General features: G+C 39.3%; 2 protein-coding genes across 4 annotated transcripts in view; one reads left to right on the top strand and one right to left on the bottom strand.

The window, feature by feature from the left end:
- alpha-Cat (catenin alpha) overlaps window positions 1-20,520 on the top strand; it is a 105,170-nt gene that overhangs the window by 30,204 nt on the left and 54,446 nt on the right. The gene's annotated exons all lie outside the window — the stretch shown is intronic.
- LOC141444546 (larval cuticle protein LCP-17-like) lies at window positions 381-9,718 on the bottom strand. Of its 2 annotated transcripts, none has more exons than XM_074110114.1 (4): window positions 9,620-9,718; window positions 3,670-3,858; window positions 2,269-2,370; window positions 381-957 (listed from the first exon to the last, which is right to left on the bottom strand). In XM_074110114.1, the coding sequence occupies exons 1-4, from the start codon at window positions 9,620-9,622 to the stop codon at window positions 862-864; spliced, it is 390 nt and encodes a 129-aa protein (XP_073966215.1). In that variant the 5' UTR covers window positions 9,623-9,718; the 3' UTR covers window positions 381-861. The 2 variants fall into 2 exon arrangements, with proteins under 2 accessions (XP_073966215.1, XP_073966214.1); XM_074110113.1 differs by having other exon boundaries at window positions 2,269-2,373; window positions 9,620-9,717.

Below are 20,520 nucleotides of genomic sequence, written 5' to 3' on the forward strand. Positions count from 1 at the left end.
ACAATCTGTATATGCAGACAATATGTATGCGATGGCGCACAAAAGCTAAAGATCGTTTTTTGCCACTTTTTCTTTGAAATTGTGAGCAATCGGTCCGGTCGTTTTTGAAATATAGAACTTTGAAATACCAAACAAATATTTTTTTTGTTATTTCAAACAAAGTTGTTTAGGTTATTTTTGGTCCTAATAAATCACGTCACACCAATTTTAATATTACTATGAAAGTAGCAATTATTTTGTTCCTAAATATATAACAAATCGCCTGACTCCTCCCCCCCCCCCTCTCCCTTAAATGTGTCGCGTAATTTATGAATGATCCCATAAGATATTGTTGACCGAAGTTGTATTTTCGGGTCTTAAAAGGTAAATTAAATAAAATATTTCGTTTTATAACATCAATTTATTAAGATACCTCCTGGCATTATTTACATACAAGGATTACATGGAATGAGTATTTTATCACTTAAACTAGACTTAAAATCTTTCAAAATAATGTGCAATATAAACAGATTGTGCAGAAGTTTAGAAACTAACATAACAACTTAAAAAAATATTGCAAATAACACTGGCACAAAACTTGACCAGGATCACTTATGGTAGGTATTTATTTTTGTTTATTTTTTGTCTTGTATTTTTTAAACGAGATAAAAAATAAACTAAAATAATGCATTGCCACTGACATTGTTAACTCTATGTTCAATCTGGCTTCTCCAAATTTAACCTTACGTATTACGCTTAAAGTTTGAATTAGATTGCAATCAAATCGACCATAGACTTAATAAAAAAGCGAATCGGCATTTTTTTTATAATTTCAGTATTTTGATGGTTATGTTTTTAAGGGTTTATGCCTTATGCTATGACTTAGGGCTTCGATGGCTGTTCGGGGTGGGCGCGGTTGTACTCCAGAGACCGGATGATGGCTTCGGGGATGGGGGGAGGGGTGGGGAGATGGGCGCCCTGCGAACAAAAAAAATGCAGATAGCGTAAAAACAGATGTTATGTATAATGATTTTCCACTTGTACAAGCTTTTATTTGGTTTCACTTGTTTATTTGGGTCAAATCTTGGAAGCTAAATTTGACCCACTTCCAGTAGTCTGATCGACTTGAAATTTGGCATACTTATGTAAATTTGGTGACGATACAATAATCTGGTAGTGACAGCTTGGTGGTCCTACCAGGATCGTCTCCGCAAGAGGGAACTCCTCAATGGTTAACAGTACCGACTTGATTTGGTACGGATATTGACAATGCAAGTACAGTCAACAAAAAAACTTGTTTAAAAATTAAATTTTAAACAAAAAAATATTTTTAGTCAAGTTGGTATTGAATTTATCGTGCTTTCCACATACATTTTTTTTTGAAATTTCGGAGTGAATGTCTCTGAACATATTCATTCACTTTATCAAAGAATGGTTTTTGCAAACCCCTATTAATTTCCAAATACCTATCCAACGATACCCCACAACATAGGGTAGAAGTAAAAAAAAAAAACATCCCCACTTTACGTGTATGGGAGGCACCCTAAATTTTTTTTTAAATTTCATCACTGCGTGACTGACAGAAGACGGACAGACATGGCGAAACTATAAGGGTTCCTAGGTTGACTACGGAATCATAAAAACTAACCACTGACTTGAAAAGTAACTTCAAATTTGATAATGACGATTGGACTAATTGGATTAAATCACTTCAAAACTCCCCGTTGCCTTGTCGGATGTCGGGCTCGGATTGAAATCGGATGTTCCAGTGGCAGAATATTTTATATGAAGCGATTCACAGTTGCACGACACGATTTTCTATAGTACTTACTGACATGGCATGACATCCGACACGCGACAAGTGGGAGCGGGGGGTAAAGAACAAGATTTTAATCGTCCATTCGTTAATATCAAAATTAATGATTTAACTAATAATAATCAATAATAATAATAAATATCATGGGACACATGACACCAATTGTCCAAGTCCTAAACTAAGCAAAGCTTGTACTATGAATATTAGGCAACGGATAAACATACTTATATAGATAAATACATACTTAAATACATATTAAACATCCAAGACCCGAGAACAAACATTCGTATTATTCATACAAATATCTGCACCGGCCGGGATTCGAACCCGGGACCTCAAGCATCGTAGTCAGGTTCTCTAACCACTCGGCCATCCGGTCGTCGTCTTTAAACTTCATCTGGTTTACTTGATTCTGGCAGCTCAGTTAGTTAGTTACTATTCTTGTATATGCGTAAGACATATGTTTTCCATACCTGAGGCTGGAACCCGTTCTCGTCGGCCACGTACTGTATGTTGTATGTCTCCCCCTCGGGGCTGGTGTAACGGTACTGGCCCTGGGCGGAGATGGCGGCCTCCTGCTGTTAAAGGATGTCATTGAATCAGTATAAGGTTAATAGCCTTAAATATTTTTTTTATGCATATAATAGCTTCACAGCCATTCTTGGGCCCACTTGCAGTAAACACATAAATCTCGAGTTAGCGTTAAGCTCAGTTTAGTAGTGTCAAATTGTATTGAACTGTCAAGCTTAAGCCTAGATTAACTACTAAATCTAGATTTTTTTTTTCCTGCAAGAGTTCAATTCTAAAATAAACTAACTTGGCAAGTGACATTGAAGTGACACATAACATAAGAGAGACTTCAAAATAATGATGAACAAGTTGAACTTTCTTTTTTGGATTCGATTTGTAGCATTCGAACATGGCGGATGTAGACAATATCTAATTTTACTATTTCTGTTTCTTTGGCTAGTTGAAGTATACCTAATTTTGATAGTGTTTTATGCGGCGATTAACCTTAACAGTGATCACATAATTCTATATTGCTCTCGTGTCTGTCATTTTTTAATGCGCAAGTTGTCTCCACGTGGTTTCTGGAATTTTACTATCAAGAACTACAATCACCGTACAAGGTTCCTCTCAAAGAGAGTACTTTGACACTGGCGAAATCGTCCTATTAAAAAGGAGAGAAAAGCCATATTTTAAAAGGGAAGAAGAAGAAGAACTTTCTTTTGCTAAGTATGTGTGAATTCAAAACGGATTTAGTTATGGACTTTGAAAAAAAACGACAAAAATTAAGGACCTTTACCCTGTTTTACTGCTAATAATTAATTATCTTAACTCTTGATTATCTTTTTAACAGTAAGAGTTAAGCCACTAGTGTCTTAGAGAAGTTAACTTCATTTGACCTGTAGATTGTCCATTTAACCTTTCGACTCCGGCCGGCTACCGGGGGAGTCAGTGAAAAAAATACCGTCAACTCCCGCCGGCTCCTTGTAGAGCCAGCTGACTGTGTTAGAATTTATTATGTACATATTTCTTTGGTTTTGACAGTAGGTACTTTTAAATCAAATCAAAAATAACGCTATGTATTCCCAAAACTCCTAAAATCCTTTTTTATGCAAATGGGTATTTATCTAATTACCGGCATGTCAATACTTAACAAAAACGGGACGGGAAAAACATGTCGGTAATTATTGGCTTCCGGTTATCATATCGGGAATGTTAAAGCGGTATTTATTCATACCGGGTAGATATTCCGTGACCGGAATTTACCGCGTTGTTATTTCGAAGCCATTTGGGCTACCAAATATCAGGTCGGTATTGCTCGGCCGGTAAAGTCACGTCGGTTTTGAGTGCTTCCCTTCAGTACTCACCCCAGTGCCCTTCAGCTGTCCCTGTTCGTCGGCGGAAATGCCGTTGGAGGTCTCGTAGGCATACTGGTACTGGTCCGGGGCCACGTCCACGTCCTGTCTGACGATCTGGGCACCTGCATCGGCGCTCTTCACTATGTGGGAGACGTCGGCGGCCGCCAGAGCCACCAGGCACGAGATGAGGAAGAGTTTCTGGGGGGAGAAATAGGTGTTTTAGACAGGCGCGGATCCAGCCCTCAAAAAAGGTTGTCACAGCCAATTACAGCCACCCAAAAATCGGCCAAGTGCGAGTCGGAGTACAAACTCCCTCATGAACAATCATGATTCATGAACGAATTTTGAAAGTGTGTCGTTACTATTATATTTGGGTTGTGGGCGTGCCCATCGTGCCCACAACGGTGGATCCAAGCAATGGGATTGTTCGAGTGAATTTTGACATTGAGTAGGTTTTTTTTAACGTAAATAGCGGCGAAACGAGCAGACGGTTCACCTGATGTCGCGGCCTGGATGTGGCTTGGCCTGTTGGCCTTGCAGGAAATGGTACACTCGCTTTCTGAAGGTGGCCATATCGTGGTGAGGTGGAAAAGCCTCGGCCGCCATACTGTTCCTTAAATTGCATGTGCGAGACATAAAGGAACGCTTCAACCGCACGGCAGATAACCGCTCATCAAGATGATGTTGATGAAAGCTACTTTTTAGGGTTCCGTACCCAAAGAGTGCCAACGGGGGACCCTATTACTGAGACTCCGCTGTCTGTCTGTCCGTATGTCTGTCACAGGGCTCTATCTCCTGAGCCGTTATAGCTAGACACTTGAAATTTGCACAGATTATGTAATATTGTGGCCGCTATATTAACAAATACTAAAAAAACATAATACAATGGAAATTTAAGGGGGACTCCCATACAGCAAACGTGATTTTTGCCGTTTTTTGCTCGACATTAAACTGTAACAGGTAGACGCATGAAATATTCACAGAATATTTAGTAGTATATTCACTTTAAAAATAAATAAAATAAATATTTAAGGGGGGCTCTCATACACTAAACGTGATTTTTCCCGTTTTTGCTAATGTCTAATGTTGTATAGATAATAATAATAAATAGTAATATTTCGGGCAACTTAGCCCATACAATAAATACCTTACAGACTAACATACATAATACCAATAATAATGGTACGGAACCGTTCGTGCGCGAGTCCGACTCGCATATGGCCGATTTTTTTTGGCTTTGACACTGTCAACTGATAATTTCCAGACGGCTATAATCTAGAGGTAGTCAAATTTTTGTGCGGTCATCGTTCACCATTACTGGCAATATTTTCTATGTACTCGTATATTCGGTAGGTCTGGGAATAGGGTGTAAACTGACAATACAAACTGAAATATAGATGCACAGAAAAAACCACTGATGGACCATCAGTGGTGTAGCGGTATAGCACGCGGTACGGATTACCGAGGACCTGGGTTCGATTCCCAGTGATGGTCTTATTTTTCTGTTTTTTCTGTGCATCTATATTTCAGTTTGTATTTTCAATTTCGGTTTTACGGGATGACCGTAAAAGTAAAAATTTGGAATTGAAATAAAAAATACAAAAAGATTCCAAAAAACCAATCTTAATTTAGGGTGTAAACTGTTTTTTATACTTCTACGCGGACGGACTCGCCGGCAACAGCTAGTTGTTTTATAACAATGTACTTACCTATTAACTCTTAGAAAACACTGTTTTAGGTAAGATAAAAACTTTGTCGGGTAAAATTTATGACACACTAGCCTGTGCCCTTAGTGTAAGTTTTCGGTTACAAAATACGTCTCGATCGCGTTCGAGTTAAAATCTCAATTTGTATGGAAACACGAACATCGCAAACGCTCCGCTAGAGGCGCTGTTCGTGTTTGCATACAAATTGAGATTTTAACGCGAACGCGATCGAGACGTATTTTGTAACCGAAAACTTACACTAAGGGCACTGTTGCCCGCGACTCCGTCCGCGCAGAATTCGTTTATCGCTATCCCGCGGGAACTATTCCATTTCCCGGGATAAAGACTATCCTATGTCCTGGCCCGTGATTCAAACTATCTGTGTACCCAATTTCATTGAAATCGGTGCAGCGGTTTTAACGTGATGGAGTAACAAACAAACAGACTTACAAACTTTCGCATTTATAATATTAGTGGGAAGGTACGTTCGGAGTTTTAATTTTACGACAGCCAATATAGACCCGTATTATTCAAGACTGATTCTGTGATCTGTCATAAATAACCTTTAGTAAATATTTAGAGTGGAGACTCAAACAGCCATAATAACTGGATATTCATGAGCGGAGCGGATTACGACACGATGAGTGTACGCTTGGCTGCTGGCATAGTGATAAGCGGCAGCGGGAGCGGTAGGTAATACGAGATGAGTGGGCTGGGTTAATTAATTTAAAAGGCATGCTGCTGGTGTGGCGATTTGTTGAATTGTAAGCATTTTAAAATATTTAGTACCTTGAAAAGTATAGAGAACAAATTTTGAAAACTTCTCCCAATATCCTGACCACAATGAACGCTTATATGCGTTTAGGTACTGGACAAAGTCTGGTGCCTGGAGAAAATTATAAAAAAAAACAGTACTAGATGCGTTAATTTACTTCGTAGAAACGAACAGATCCTCTGTGTATATTTTTTTTATGTATTTTCAGCGAAAATACTAGTCAGAAATTAGGTTTTGACTGTAGCTATATACTTTAGAATAAATCGCTCCCGCTCCGCTCATCAGTGCGTCCGCTAGCTGCGTCTAATGTAAGATGTAACTTTTTGACCCGCCAGCTATGCGCATTGCACAGTCAAGGACTAGGTTCGAACTCCGACCAATAATTACTACTCGGAGATGTATAATTACTAAATCGAGATATTTTCCGTTTTTTTTTTTAACAGTAGGTACTACTAAATATTAATACACTGCACTTTTAATACAACAATGTCATATAACGGTATTTGACAATTTTTTTTTGTTTTGTTAATTAAACCTTCACAATGCATGTTATCTAATAGAAAAATAATGAGCCAAAATACCACAAATGGGACTTATCACGCTAAAACACACGAGTAATATTTACCTCGACGTTTCGACCACATTACAGTGGCCGTGGTCACGAGTAGAAATCACGAAAGTTTAAAACATTATAGAAAAACAATTATTAAACTATCTTAAAATAAATGATAATAATTATCACGGGACAATTCACACCAATAGACCTAGTCCCAAAGTAAGCTTAGCAAAGCTTGTGTTATGGGTACTAAGCAACGGATAAATATAATTGTATAGATGGATACATACTTAAATACATATTAAACACCCAAGACCCGAGAACAAACATTCGTATTTTTCATACAAATATCTGCCCCAACACGGGAATCGAACCCGGGACCACAAGCTTCGTAGTCAGGTTCTCTAACCACTAGGCCAACTGGTCGTCAACATACATATAACAGAGTTTTAAAGGTTTGAAATCTATGATTAGACAGAGAGATCTATGTTTTCTTAATAATATACAGGATACGGCAAATTCAGGACTGGTCCGATACCGTGTTGAATTTATTTTTTATAAATTACTTAATGATAGAGAACGGCCAAAAATCTATCAAAAGAGAAGTTTGGTACATAGCATTTTAACGCCCGGTTGTTTTATACGATAAACGCTGCGTTTGACGCACATCAATTTGCATCAGATAACTTAATTACCAAACAATGTCTTTTGCGTTGAGCGCAGCGGCAAACGCACGTTTGGTACCCGTAATTAGATTGCGTAGATTGTGATTGGTTAGATTAGATGTGCGTCGAGCGCATTGCGTTTATCGCATAAAATAACCGAGCGCTTTAATGGACGTCCCTGATCGTTTGAAAAGGTAAATAGTAGGAAAAAGCAGACGCCCCGCCGACCTCTAGCTAATTGTGGAATTTGGACAAACAAACTGGTTTATATTATTTATATTAGATGCGACCTTGTCTCTCATGGTCTCGTTTATTATTCAAGATTTATAAAGGCTTTAGTTTTTTTCATAATTACAAGTTTTTAATTACTTAACTCACAGTTGTTTTTTTTCTTCGTGTCAAATTTCATCTTCTTCTAATGATCGAATTGACATTTGGTGCGGATATGTAGTTTGGATGATAATGCAAGTAGGTACAGTCAAAATAATTACACACATATTACTTAAGCTCTCGTGGGGCATATTCGATAAAATTACTAAATTAAACGGTTATATTCCATATTATATAATACAAAAATGTTTCGTTTAAAAAAGTACAACGCAAAAGTGCATACATCCAGCGCATTCAGCCAAATGATTAAAAAAAACCATTGCAATATCTTTCAGTTAAAGAACTAATAATTAATGAATAAATATTAACGTTATTTATAGTCAGATTAAGAATAAATTTTCTATGTATGAATATTACTAAGCCGAAGTACTATATTTTTAGCGAGCTTAACCTGGCGGGCAAATTAAAAAAAACCTCATTACGTATACATTTGAGCGTAATACGGAAAAAAGTCTTTGGGTTTTATTTCGGGGGTTGCAACCAAGTTAGCTTGTATGTTACGACACTGCTAACGAGCAAGAAAAAATAAACGTTATAGATAAGTAGTTAAAACTCTTGTACAGTTGTGATAATATTATATATCTCACTTGCTCGTCAATGATGTTATTCCATGCCTTTATACTAAAGGAGGGCCTAAATTGTTCCCGCGGCGGGAGTTATGAATTTACGTACATACATATTTTCCTGCCCAGGGAGGAAAAGTCGGGTTTCAAATGACTCTCGTCAGTAATTCCCTTTTTACTCCCCTCAATGCACAATGTACTATTATCGTTTGAAAAGTTCCAACAATTTGCGTACAATATACCACAGTATATTAATTCTACATTGATTCAAAAGTGTTCGTTAAATTTATAAAAGCAGTCGGTCAATAAAAAAATGTTTAAGTTTATTTTTATAAACTTTTATTATCCCGTTTGCATAGGTATTGAATAAAGGTTATATTTATATATAGTTTGTATCCTGCTTTAACAAAACTATGGATTCTTTGTGATCTAAATTAAACGTTTTCTTTTATCAATTAGCTTCAGTAAACTTCAGTAAGCTAGTTAAGTAAGCAAGATAAATACAAACTATTCCGACAAAATGCGATGGCAAAACATTGTTCACTACATCTGCAGGGCTACTACGAAATTCGAAAATAGAAGTTCGTATGGTACCTACCGTTTCGTAGTAGCCCTGCTGCACTCTTTTGCTAGAGGTACTTAACTGGATAGTGAAGTATGATGAAAAATTTAGCCATTTTAGAATACCGTAAAACGAGGCTAATTTGCCCCCCACTGGGTAATTATGCTCCAGTTCTGTATGTTGTTTAAATGTCTTGCAGGTCGAAGTCCCGGTACCAGATACACTTCCCAATAAAGTGACAACACTGAACTTTTTGCTTCGATATTTTCTTTTCTTTTCCTGTCAGACGCCGTACAGTGATAACACAGAGTGCAGTGATAATGATGGGGTAAAAATACACCAAACGCCTCCTATTATAAATTCAGGAGTATAGTTACGTTAGTGATAGTAGCGGTGATCTACTTTACATAAATACGTATATGAACATACCACAGCATAATAATTTTTAAAATAAAACAAATATTACGAAATTTGGAGCAAAAATCGGTGCAAAGTAGCCTCGTTTTACGGTAGTTCACTGATAATTTAGCTCTACATTTTATGATGATCAGAGCCCTTATTGTCTATCGCACTTGGAGTCACGATTGTTTTCACCTCATTACTATCAAACGGTTGTAGTATAAGGGTAGGGTAAGGGTTGAGGGTAGAGAGGCGGTGGATGCGCTCGCGAGCGCCAGAGCGTTAGATAATACGGCCATTGATTGAACTCTTTAATAGATCGTATGATTATGAATCCACTCACCATGTTGAAGCTGAGTTCACGACCGGTTCTCGTAAGCAACTGTTGTTGGTGATGCGCCGCGGGCTTATATAGCGAGATGCGCTCGCGTCGAGGTCACTTCGACGTCGGCGGGTCCCGCCGCTGTCCCACATTTTTTTTTTTTATTCGAATGGATGGCAAACGAGCAATTGGGTCTCCTGATGGTAAGAGTTCACCACCACCCATAAACATCTGCAATACCTAGGTATTGCAGATGCGTTGCCAACCTAGAGGCCTAAGATGGGATACCTCAAGTGCCAGTAATTTCACCGGCTGTCTTACTCTCCACGCCGAAACACAACAGTGCAAGCACTGCTGCTTCACGGCAGGATTAGCGAGCAAGATGGTTGTAGCAATCCTTGCACAAGGTCCTATCACCTGCCGAAGCCTGCCCACTGCTGTCATTTAACCTTCCCTCGGGCTTTCGGTGAAACAGGGTGGTTTTCTCATCCCCACGTAGTTCCCACGCGGGCCCAGTGCGGATTGGGAACTACGCACACACCGTTGAATAGCTTCGCAGGTTTGTGCGGCTTTCCTCGCGATGTTTTCCTAAACCGTAAAGCTCGTGGTAAATTTAAAATGTAATGCACAGGAATTTAGAGAAATTCAGAGCCGGGGTTTGAACCCAGGATCCTTTGCTCGAGAGGCCATAGTCAAACCACTAGGCCGCCACGGGTTATTCAATATATTATTCTATTTAAAGGAAATTATAATAAAATAAATGGATTATTAAATAACGTAGGACCAATTGACACCAATTGATCTAGTCTCAAACTAAGCAACGCTCGTATAGTCGCTTGTATATGTATGTATAACGACCGACGAACGGATTGACGACCGGATGGCTAAGTGGTTAGAGAACCTGACTACGAAGTTTGAGGTCCTGGGTTCGAATCCCGGCCGGGGCAGATATTTGTGTGAATAACACGAATGTTTGTTCTCGGGTCTTGGATGTTTAATATGTATTTAAGAATGTTATTATCTATATAAGTATGTTTATCCGTTGCCTAGTATCCATAGTACAAGTTTTGCTTAGTTTGGGACTAGGTCAATTGGTGTCAAATGTCCCATGATATTTATTTATTTATTATTATAATCAGTGTAACATTTTGAAAACAATATCTAGTCTATATTATCTAGTAGATATTCATTAACAGAGTAATACCAATCCCAATCAACCAACCACAACCAAATAATCATAATTTGATTGCTTAGTAGCGACATCTCTTGTCTGGGTGAGCGGTTGGTTCCGAAAGAGTGTGACGTCTGTCGGACGCCACATAGATGTCGCTAGTGCTGCTGCTTAAGTAGCATAGTAGAAAATAAGCAACCTGAGATATGTATGCATAGGAAAAATTCGTGTCTAGATTCCTGTGTGGTGTAGGGGTTATACGCACGCAGCACGGATTGCCGAGGACCTGGGTTCGATTCCCAGTGTTGGTTACTATTTCTGGTTTTTCTGTGCATCCATGTCTCAGTTTGTATTTTCGATAGAGTAATATGTTTTGTCGATCAAAAAATCTTTCAATGCTTTTCTGAAACTAGGTAATACTGCCTCCTCTGTTACAGTTTCAATCACGAACCAATAAAAACGCTTCATTAAATATCCTCGCACAGCGCAGCTCTAGTGGAACCATTCTATTGGTTAATGAGGCACTTGTCCCACCGCCGACTATGAGCGAGAAGCGAGTAGAGCGAGTAACTAGAAACGAGTGGGTGAGCAGCGAGAAGCGAGTGTAGTTTTGTCGCTGGCTATAAGCGAGTGTTCGAGTGCGACTGGCGATTACTCGCTCCACTCGACTCGCTCGTGCGGGGCGGCCGCCAAGCTGACATCGCTGAGCGAGTATCTATAGCTCAGCGAGTTTTATAGCTCTTGTCGCTGCGACAAAAGATGTAAGAGCGAGTTCTCGCTGACAGTGTGAACAGCCAGCGATCAACTATTTATATATGTGTCTCTTTTACTCACACAGGATCTTATATCTTTTGTTCGTTTCTTGAGCGAGAAAATAGTCGATAGCCAATCGTTTCCTCGCTGGTGGTGAGACAACTGCCTAACGAACACATTTCTCGCAACACATCCTTGCACATATCTTCTTAACGAGACGATTTCAGTAAAAAAACCGGCCAAGAGCGTGTCGGGCACGCCCAAAATAGGGTTCCGTAGCCACTACGAACAAAATAAGTAATATTTTTCTAAGGATTTCGTATTTTGTACGGAATCTTCCAAGTTTAGGTATATTTTATACCTTAGGCTGCTATTTAAACTACTAATAATTTTCAAGAAAACTTAGCCGTTTAGTGTTCCTTGAAAGTGTGATATACTTACTACCATCCTGAATTTTTTCAAATTTTTCCACCCACTGGTTTAGATTTTAGGGAGTGGGCTCGATTTTAATGAAAATTTGCACTTTAAAGTTAAATATTTCGCAAACAAATCACTGAATCGAAAAATCGTCTTAGCAAACCCCTTGGTTTTAAAAGACCTATCCAACGATACCGCACACTAGGGTTGGATGAGAAAAAAAAAACCACCCCCACTTTTACGTCAATGGGAGGTAACCTAAAAAAAAAAATATTTTTTTATCTAGCGTTTTGTCGGCATAGTGTACATATATATCCGTGCAAAATTACAGCTTACTAGCATTGATAGTCCCCGAGCAAAGCCGCGGACGGACAGACAGACAGACAGACATGGCGAAACTATAAGGGTCCCGTTTTTGCCATTTTGGCTCCGGAACCCTAAAAACATACATCAACAGCACACAAATGTCTGTCTCTACTGGAATTCGAACCCGGGATCTCTAAGAACGCCGGCTGTACTGTGGGCGGTGTGCTATATGTGTCGACATTATGTTTTATACAGTTAATAATACATTAAGGGGCTGTTTCACCATCGATTGATTAGCGTTAACCGACGGTTAAATGTGATGCCGTCTCCGTCTATTCGAGCAAAACAAATAGAGACGGCATCACACCTAAACGCCAGTTAACACTAATCAATGGATGGTGAAACAGCCCCTAAGTGTATACAGTACAATACATATACATCATTTGCTTTCACTTCAATGATAATATATTGTTGTCACGTGTCGATGCATATCATTGCATGGCATTTTGCTATGTCGGATCAATCAACTATTTACTATGTTATTCTGTTCCGTAACTCAGGAGATATCACTTACATTTTGTTAGAACAATGTTTGCAATGTATACTAGCATGCTTAGAATAGGTGAGTCATGAAAGATAGCCTTAAAACAAGCAAGTGGGTCTCCTGATAATAAGAGATCACCACCGCCCATAGACACCTGCAACAGCAGGGGGATTGCAGGTGCGTTGCCAACCTAGAGGCCTAAGATGGGATACCTCAAGTGCCAGTAATTTCACCGGCTGTCTGCAAGCACTGCTGTTTCACGGCAGGATTAGCGAGCAAGATGGCGGAAAACTGTCGCAACTCTCGCTTTTTGTGGATGCAAGTCCACCAATAAGAAACGCTAGTTCACTTTTAAGCTTTAAAGCCAAATTAAAACTTCATCTTTTCCGGGAACAAGTGTCTTCTGCCTAGCCGATCTGTAGATTTTATGCCGTACATCTATTTATTTCTTTGTTTTTATTTATTATAATATTATGTATTATATTTGGGTACAGCTGCGCACTTCGCTTCTATTGTTTTGCTTTGCGATGCTTTACGTTACGATACCTTTATGTCATGTGATTGTCTAAACGGATTCACTGAAAATCAGCGTCTTTGCATTTCATGTATCGACAAATGCTGAGTGAAATCCTTTTTTGGAATCACCTCAACAATAAATTCACTAAGTATATCTTGGTTTCTTAGACAGGCTTTGTAAATACTGTAATATTGTTGTGATGTTTTTCAAAATAAATCATTCATTCATTCATTCATTCAAGTGAGCATTTAAGCAAGCATGTAATTATGCACGAAATAGTGCAAGCAAGCATGCATTCAAGGCTGCATTCAAGCATGCGAGCAAGCACGCAAGCAAGCATCTAAGCAAGCTTGCAAGTGAGCATGTTTCGCTCGCGTGAACCATAAATATTTCAAACAAGCAAGCAATCAAGCATGCAAGTGAACATGTATGTAAGCATAAGCATGCAAGCCAGAATGCAAACAACAGATCAAGCAAGCAAACTCCCAAATGTGCAAGCAAGCAGAGATAGCACGCCACTGGTGGTAGTGAATATCAGTTATTTAATTTTAATATTTATCACTTGGCACGCGTAAATCATTTCATTAGACACGGCGGTTGAATTGAGATTACGGGATTTTACAAAATTCCCGTGGGAATTCCTGAAAATTACATAGTGGTTTTCATTCACGTTGCATTAAAAATAACCAATCAATCGAAACCTTAATAAGCTTAAAATACCATCTACTACATTAAAAATGTGTCCTGTAGCCCTCATTACATGACCATCAAAATATACAATCACCTACCGAATTCCTTGAGGAACCTAGAGAGATATAATTTATTTATTAAGCAATTAAAAATATTCCTAGTGAACAAGTGTTACTATAGCTTAAACGAGTTTTTTAATGAAGATTATTCTTAGTTAATTGTCTTATAAAGTGTATAGTTTAGCCTAATATTGACATGAAATGAATAATTCAGCCATATAGAGTCGTACGAAATGCTTAGAGGCGTTTAGAATTTGTATAATAATAATATGAAGCCCTAGTCCTAGAATATTTGTTATGTTATGTTATGTTACGTTACGTTGCCATGCCCTTGCAGGGTGTCACATGTGTACTACTTAATTATATTATATTTCCACCTTTAAATTGTAATGTGACTTGCAATAAACGATTCTAATTCTAATTCTAACTAACCCAAATCTCATGACTCAAGCTCAGGGGCTCTATCCCGTGGGAATATCGGGATAAAAAGTTCCAGGTTATAAACTAACCTTTTGCCAATTTTCATCCAAATCTGTCCAGCCGTTTCAGCGTCATGAAGTAACAAACATACCCACTTACAAACTTATGCATTTATAATACTCGTACCTATATATTAGTAGGAAGTAGGATAATATTAGTGGGATTGTTTATGTTGTCAAATAGATCAATCTTATACTTCTTCTTCAACTGCTTATAATGATTAATGCATGCGAAGCTGCGTGCAAAAACCAGTTTATAATATCAGTACAGATGGATTGATTAAATTAAATCGAAATATTTTGTCATCATTATAATATTTTATTAGGCTTCTAAGATTTAAGTTCAGCTCGGGTGTTAACGTGAATAGTGAATACATTATAATAATACATTTTGTCAAGGATATTATGTAGTTTCTAACAAGTCAAGGCCTCTAGTTTGGTGCCGGTTCATGTGATTTTGAAAAATAGGATGTTATAACTGAATACGTTTCCCTGTTTTACTTATGGTCCAACTTGTGGTCTGTTGTGTTGTCGACAACATTCATATGTTTCTAAACATTATTTTTTTCACTTGTATTATAATCATTTAACATACAACAAGCAGTGTGGACCCGTAAGCATTCATTATTCCATGAACTCCTGCAGAGAATACGGACATTGTTTATTAGATGAGCTTTAAGTTTATTAAAAAAAAGTTATAGTTCTCTTCTTTCGATATTCACATCGGATTTTTTTTATATGTGGGATTTAGTTAATTATTTATAATTTAGCAAGAACGGCCATAAATAGTTTATACTTATGACGAAAGTTATGTCTATTCTGTAAGTTTTTGTGATTCCGAACAAATTCACAGTATTCTAAGATGCATATGTATGCTCAGCGAGCTATGGAGAGAGCTATGCTTGGGGTTTCTCTACGGGATCGAATCAGAAATGAGGAGACACGTAGAAGAACAAGGGTCACCGACATAGCCAAGCGAATTAGCTCGTTGAAGTGGCAATCGGCAGGACATATAGCACGGAGAACAGATGGCCGTTGGGGACGAAAAAGTTCTCGAGTGGAGACCGCGGATCGGCAAGCGCAGCGTAGGACATCCACCGACGTGATGGACGGATGACCTGGTTAAAGTCGCTGGTTCACGGTGAATGCAAGCCGCTGCCAACCGAAGCAAGTGGAGGTCTATGGGGGAGGCCTATGTCCAACAGTGGACGTCCTGCGGCTGAGATGATGGTGATGATGATATGTATCCCTATGTGTCCCCCAGATGCCAAAATATTGGCCAACGTGTGTGCAAATGACATAAGGTTGCCCGTTTAAGATTAATAGCTTGTCGCGTCACCTTTATGCAATAAATGATAATCAATTGTTGTCTGACAATAACCCGTTTTGACCGATAACTCATGCGGCCCCGGTTTGGGACCATGTCGCTTTGAAAGGGATGATTTCATTTTGACGAGACTCGGAATTTTTGGGTTAGTCTACTTTTTCTTGTCGAGTTCCTTGTAAAACTGTCACAATAATGCTACTGATGTGCTTAGGAGATAAGTAGTCCATAAAATAGTAGGTTTGCAACTACGACAAAAATTTTTGCTCAATGGATTTTAACCACAGAAAACATAGAGACACTTATGGTTTTCCAGGGGGTTAGTTTTGTCCAGGGGACGTAACCATGGCAACGAGGTTTTTTTTAAAACTTGATACTTATACTCATAGTGCTACGCCAGTAGTGGGTAAACTTTCTTTATGGGGAAAGGTACAGTTATTTTAGAGAAAGCCCTGAATGATTAAACCTTATTTTTTTATAACCGTTGGGGATTTGCTCCTGTCGTCTGTATTTCCGAATAAATACAATCAAGGTCTTTTCAAGGCTAGAGTGAATAGGCTGTTGCTGAACCAGTGAGATACACCTTTGGCCTCATCTGCACTTGACATCAGGTGAGATGGGGGTCAATCATGGCCAGTTAATAAAAATAAAAAACCGGCCAAGAGCGTGTCGGACACGCCCAAGATAGGGTCCCGTAGCCATTACAAAAAAATCAAGTAATATTTTTCTAAGGATTTCGTATTGTGTACGGAAACTGCCAAGTTTACGTATATTTTATACCTTAGGCTGCTATTTACTCTTAAACTACTACTAATTCTCAAGCAATCTTAGCCGTTATAATTTTCCTTGTAAATGTAATATAAAAAATAAATAAATCACGGGACAATTCACACCAATTGACCTAGTCCCAAAGTAAGCTTAGCAAAGCTTGTGTTATAGATATAGATACATACTTAAATACATATTAAACACCCAAGACCCGAGAACAAACATTCGTATTTTTCATACAAATATCTGCCCCGACACGGGAATCGAACCTGGGACCTCAAGCTTCGTAGCCAGGTTCTCTGACCACTAGGCCATCTGGTCGTCAAATACTTACTACTATGGCTATTATGGCTATATCTTCGTAATGGCAGCTTCCTCGCACTTGTCAGCATTGCTCTTCAGCGAGGCAATGCTGCCAGCATCTTTGGGTCCATGCCGCGGGGGATACTTTAAAAAAAAACTAGTACTGGTACTTTAATATTAATTTAATTTATTAAATAAATAAATCCAATCTTCGTAACCTGTTTGTTAATTGACAAGGAAAAAGACGTTCATATTTTCTGATAAGCTAACCGACGAGCTGTGGCTCCGTTCCCACCTGAGATGTGCGAGGAAAGTTTTTATCTAGCCTCGCTCCGCTCAGCTTTTCCATCAGAGATGTGCTGTGCGGGGATAGGTAATAGTACATTGTGTCTTAAGGGCGGTTAATAAGGAATTACGAACGAGAGTCTATTAGAAGCCCGAAGTTGAAGACTGAGGGCTTTAATGAGTCGATGTTCGTAATTCTAGTACCGCATACCGCCCGTGCGACATCTTTTATATATCTAAAAGAAAAAGTATCATCATCATCATCAGCCGGAAGAAGTCCACTGCTGGACAAAGGCCTCCCCCTTAGAACGCCACAATGAACGACAACTCGCCACTTGCATCCACCGGTTTCCCGCCGCTCTCACGATGTCGTCAGTCCACCTGGTGGCAGGCCTGCCAACGCTTCGTCTTCCGGTTCGTGGTCGCCACTCGAGGACAAGGAAGGAAGGAAAAGAAAAAGTATAACTGTTCCAAATATTGGCGATACCTTAGGCTGCGCTCTTGGCAGCGCTGCCTTCCCCTCCCCCTCCCGCAGCATGCGCCTGACGTGCGTGGGCCAGCGCGTGCAGCAGCATCAGTACGGACATTGACTCATTTACCGACCTTGGGCTTTCTGACCACAAAATTAGTACGGGCAATAACTCATTTACCGACCACGGGTTTCATGACAAGCGCATTAAGGTCGAGGTTTTATTTGGGGGGTTGCAACCAAGGTAGCCTGCGTGTTACGACACTGTTTACGAGCAAGTGTGATGAAAATAAATAAAGCGTTTCTAATGGTTCATGAAACCACGAACTGAGCCACGTCACTTCTCCCTTGTCTATGGTTTTAATTTTTTTTTCTTTCTGACTGGGGCAAAGGAACTGGCTCATGCATACATGTTTATTTAACGTTTCGGCTCCACAGAAAACCAGCGTTGCTGCACATAATGTGCGGCAACACATGCTGAGTGGAGACCCTTTTTGGTATCCTGCCGTGTCACCAAGTAACATAGTTCTAGTCTTAGTTTTAGGTGGTACTTATGGAGCCAAAATAAACCTTTCTTTCTTTCTTTCTTTCAAACGCATTCCTAGCAACATCCTCGCACATCTCTGGTCGATACGCAGCTTAAAGACAATAGCCTATTATACCATGGATTTTTGGGCTCGTATTAAAAATCGGCCGCGGTCAAGTTATTATAATAAAACTGCTATTATTTAAAATTTTAAAAGAACAATAATTACGTACGCAAATTAATAATTAAAATTCATCACCTTTCGATCACGCCACTATTTCGATCGGGTCACGTAAAATGGCGACAGATTCTGAATACTGGTAGTCTGCAACTTGTTTTGTGTATTTAATTTTAGCATTATGCGTAATCGATCGAACATAAATAAAATAATACCTTTATACGCGTCGGCTTAAGAACCTCCTAAAATATCATACATTAGATTAGGTTCTTACCATTCATTCATTGGACTTAGGGTTCAAAACACCTCCACGCATTGCTGAGAAAAAGGTTCTTGTCATAAAGTGATCCTATAAATAAGGGTTCCGTACCACGATAGGAAAAAAAACGGAACCCGTATAGGATCACTCTGTTGTCCGTCTGTCTGTCAAGACCCTTAATAAATAGTCTATGTCAAGAAATCTAAAATGAACCCACACTGGGGGCTCTGCAAACACTAGATATTCATAAATACCTACAAATTTGCACGGAGCCCTCGGTGCGCGAGTGCGACTCTTGTCCGATTTATATAAAAGTATTAACGTAATAAATAATTGCCAGTCGGTGTACGCCTGTACGTGAATACAGATTTTTTTCGCAATACGTCACAATGATGTATCGGTAAGTGTTTTTATAGCTTTATCTGTATAGTGTATGGGGCTCGCCTGCGTACAGTCGCCATCAAATAATAATATATCGTAGCGGACTCAAATATTTCGGAGCAGAATTGCATTTGATTGAATAAATTCGTTACACTAATATCAGAAGATGTAATTTGTTTGTGTTTGTTCGTATTTTTACGGGATAATATAACTAGTTAATGGGTTAGCTGGAAGAGATCCCTTTTTAGGGATAAGCTCGCCTTTGCACTCCTTTCTGTCTATTTGAATTTATTTTTGTTTTATTTTTATGTGTAATAAAGAGTTTACATATATACATACATAAGTTCGCCTTTGTATATCGATCCTTCATTGTAAAATGTTATTTTTATGTATTTATGTACCATGGCGAACCCGGATTGTTTAGCTGCTCGCTACTGTTCATAATTTAACACCCAGTTAAGGAGCGGCCACACCGCTGCTCAAAATACGCAGACGGTGCGGATCGCAGTGACGTGCCGTGAACGTTACAACTTTTCGTGGAGAGCATGTGGTAAAGTCCTGACGTTTACGGCACGTCACTGCGATTCCGCACCGTTTGCGTATTTCAAGCAGCGGTGTGGAGAGCATGCAATGCAATGCGCCACTGCGATTCTGTACCGTCACCGTTTTTTAAGCAGCGGTGTGGTCGCTCCTTTATACGTACTCGGTTCAAAGTAAATGTTGTCATCAATTAACCAGAAGCATTACAGGGCCAAATTACGAAGAGCGGCAAGTGGCTCAACAATCCCTGTTCGCGACTGTACTATAAACAGTTCTAAATAAAACTGAACACACGCACACACACACACACACACACACACACACACACACACACACACACACACACACACACACACACACCAAATTATGTGGCGAGATTTACTCACACACACAAACATCACGCCTGTATTCCCAAATGGGGTATCGAAAATACAAACTGAGACATGGATGCACAGAAAAACCAGAAAAAGAGACCAGCGCTGGGAATCGAACCCAGGTCCTCAGCAATCCGTGCTGCGTGCTATAACCCCTACACCACCGCTGGACAGGAATCTAGACACGAATTCCTCCTATGCATACACATCTCAGATTGCTTATTTCTATTACGCTACTTATGCAGCAGCACTAGCGACATCTATGTTCCGCTCTCATCGAGAGACGTCACACTCTTTCGGAACCAACCGCTCACCCAGACAAGAGATGTCGCTACTAAGCAATCAAATTATGATTGTTTTTTTGGAGTCTTTTTGTATTTTTTAGTTCAACTCCAAATTTGTTACTTTTACGGGTATCCCGTGAAACCATATCGAAAGCCAACCATGTCTCAGTTTGTATTTTCACTGCCACTGCCACTTTTAGCAATTTTAGGTTTTAAGTTTGACAATAACGGTACAATAGCGACAGGTTGCTAGCCTGTCGCCTACGGTATACCTTAACCTATATCCTCAGTCGCC

The sequence above is a fragment of the Choristoneura fumiferana genome, chromosome 30 (genome assembly GCF_025370935.1).
Source record: "Choristoneura fumiferana chromosome 30, NRCan_CFum_1, whole genome shotgun sequence".
NCBI lineage: Eukaryota > Metazoa > Arthropoda > Insecta > Lepidoptera > Tortricidae > Choristoneura > Choristoneura fumiferana.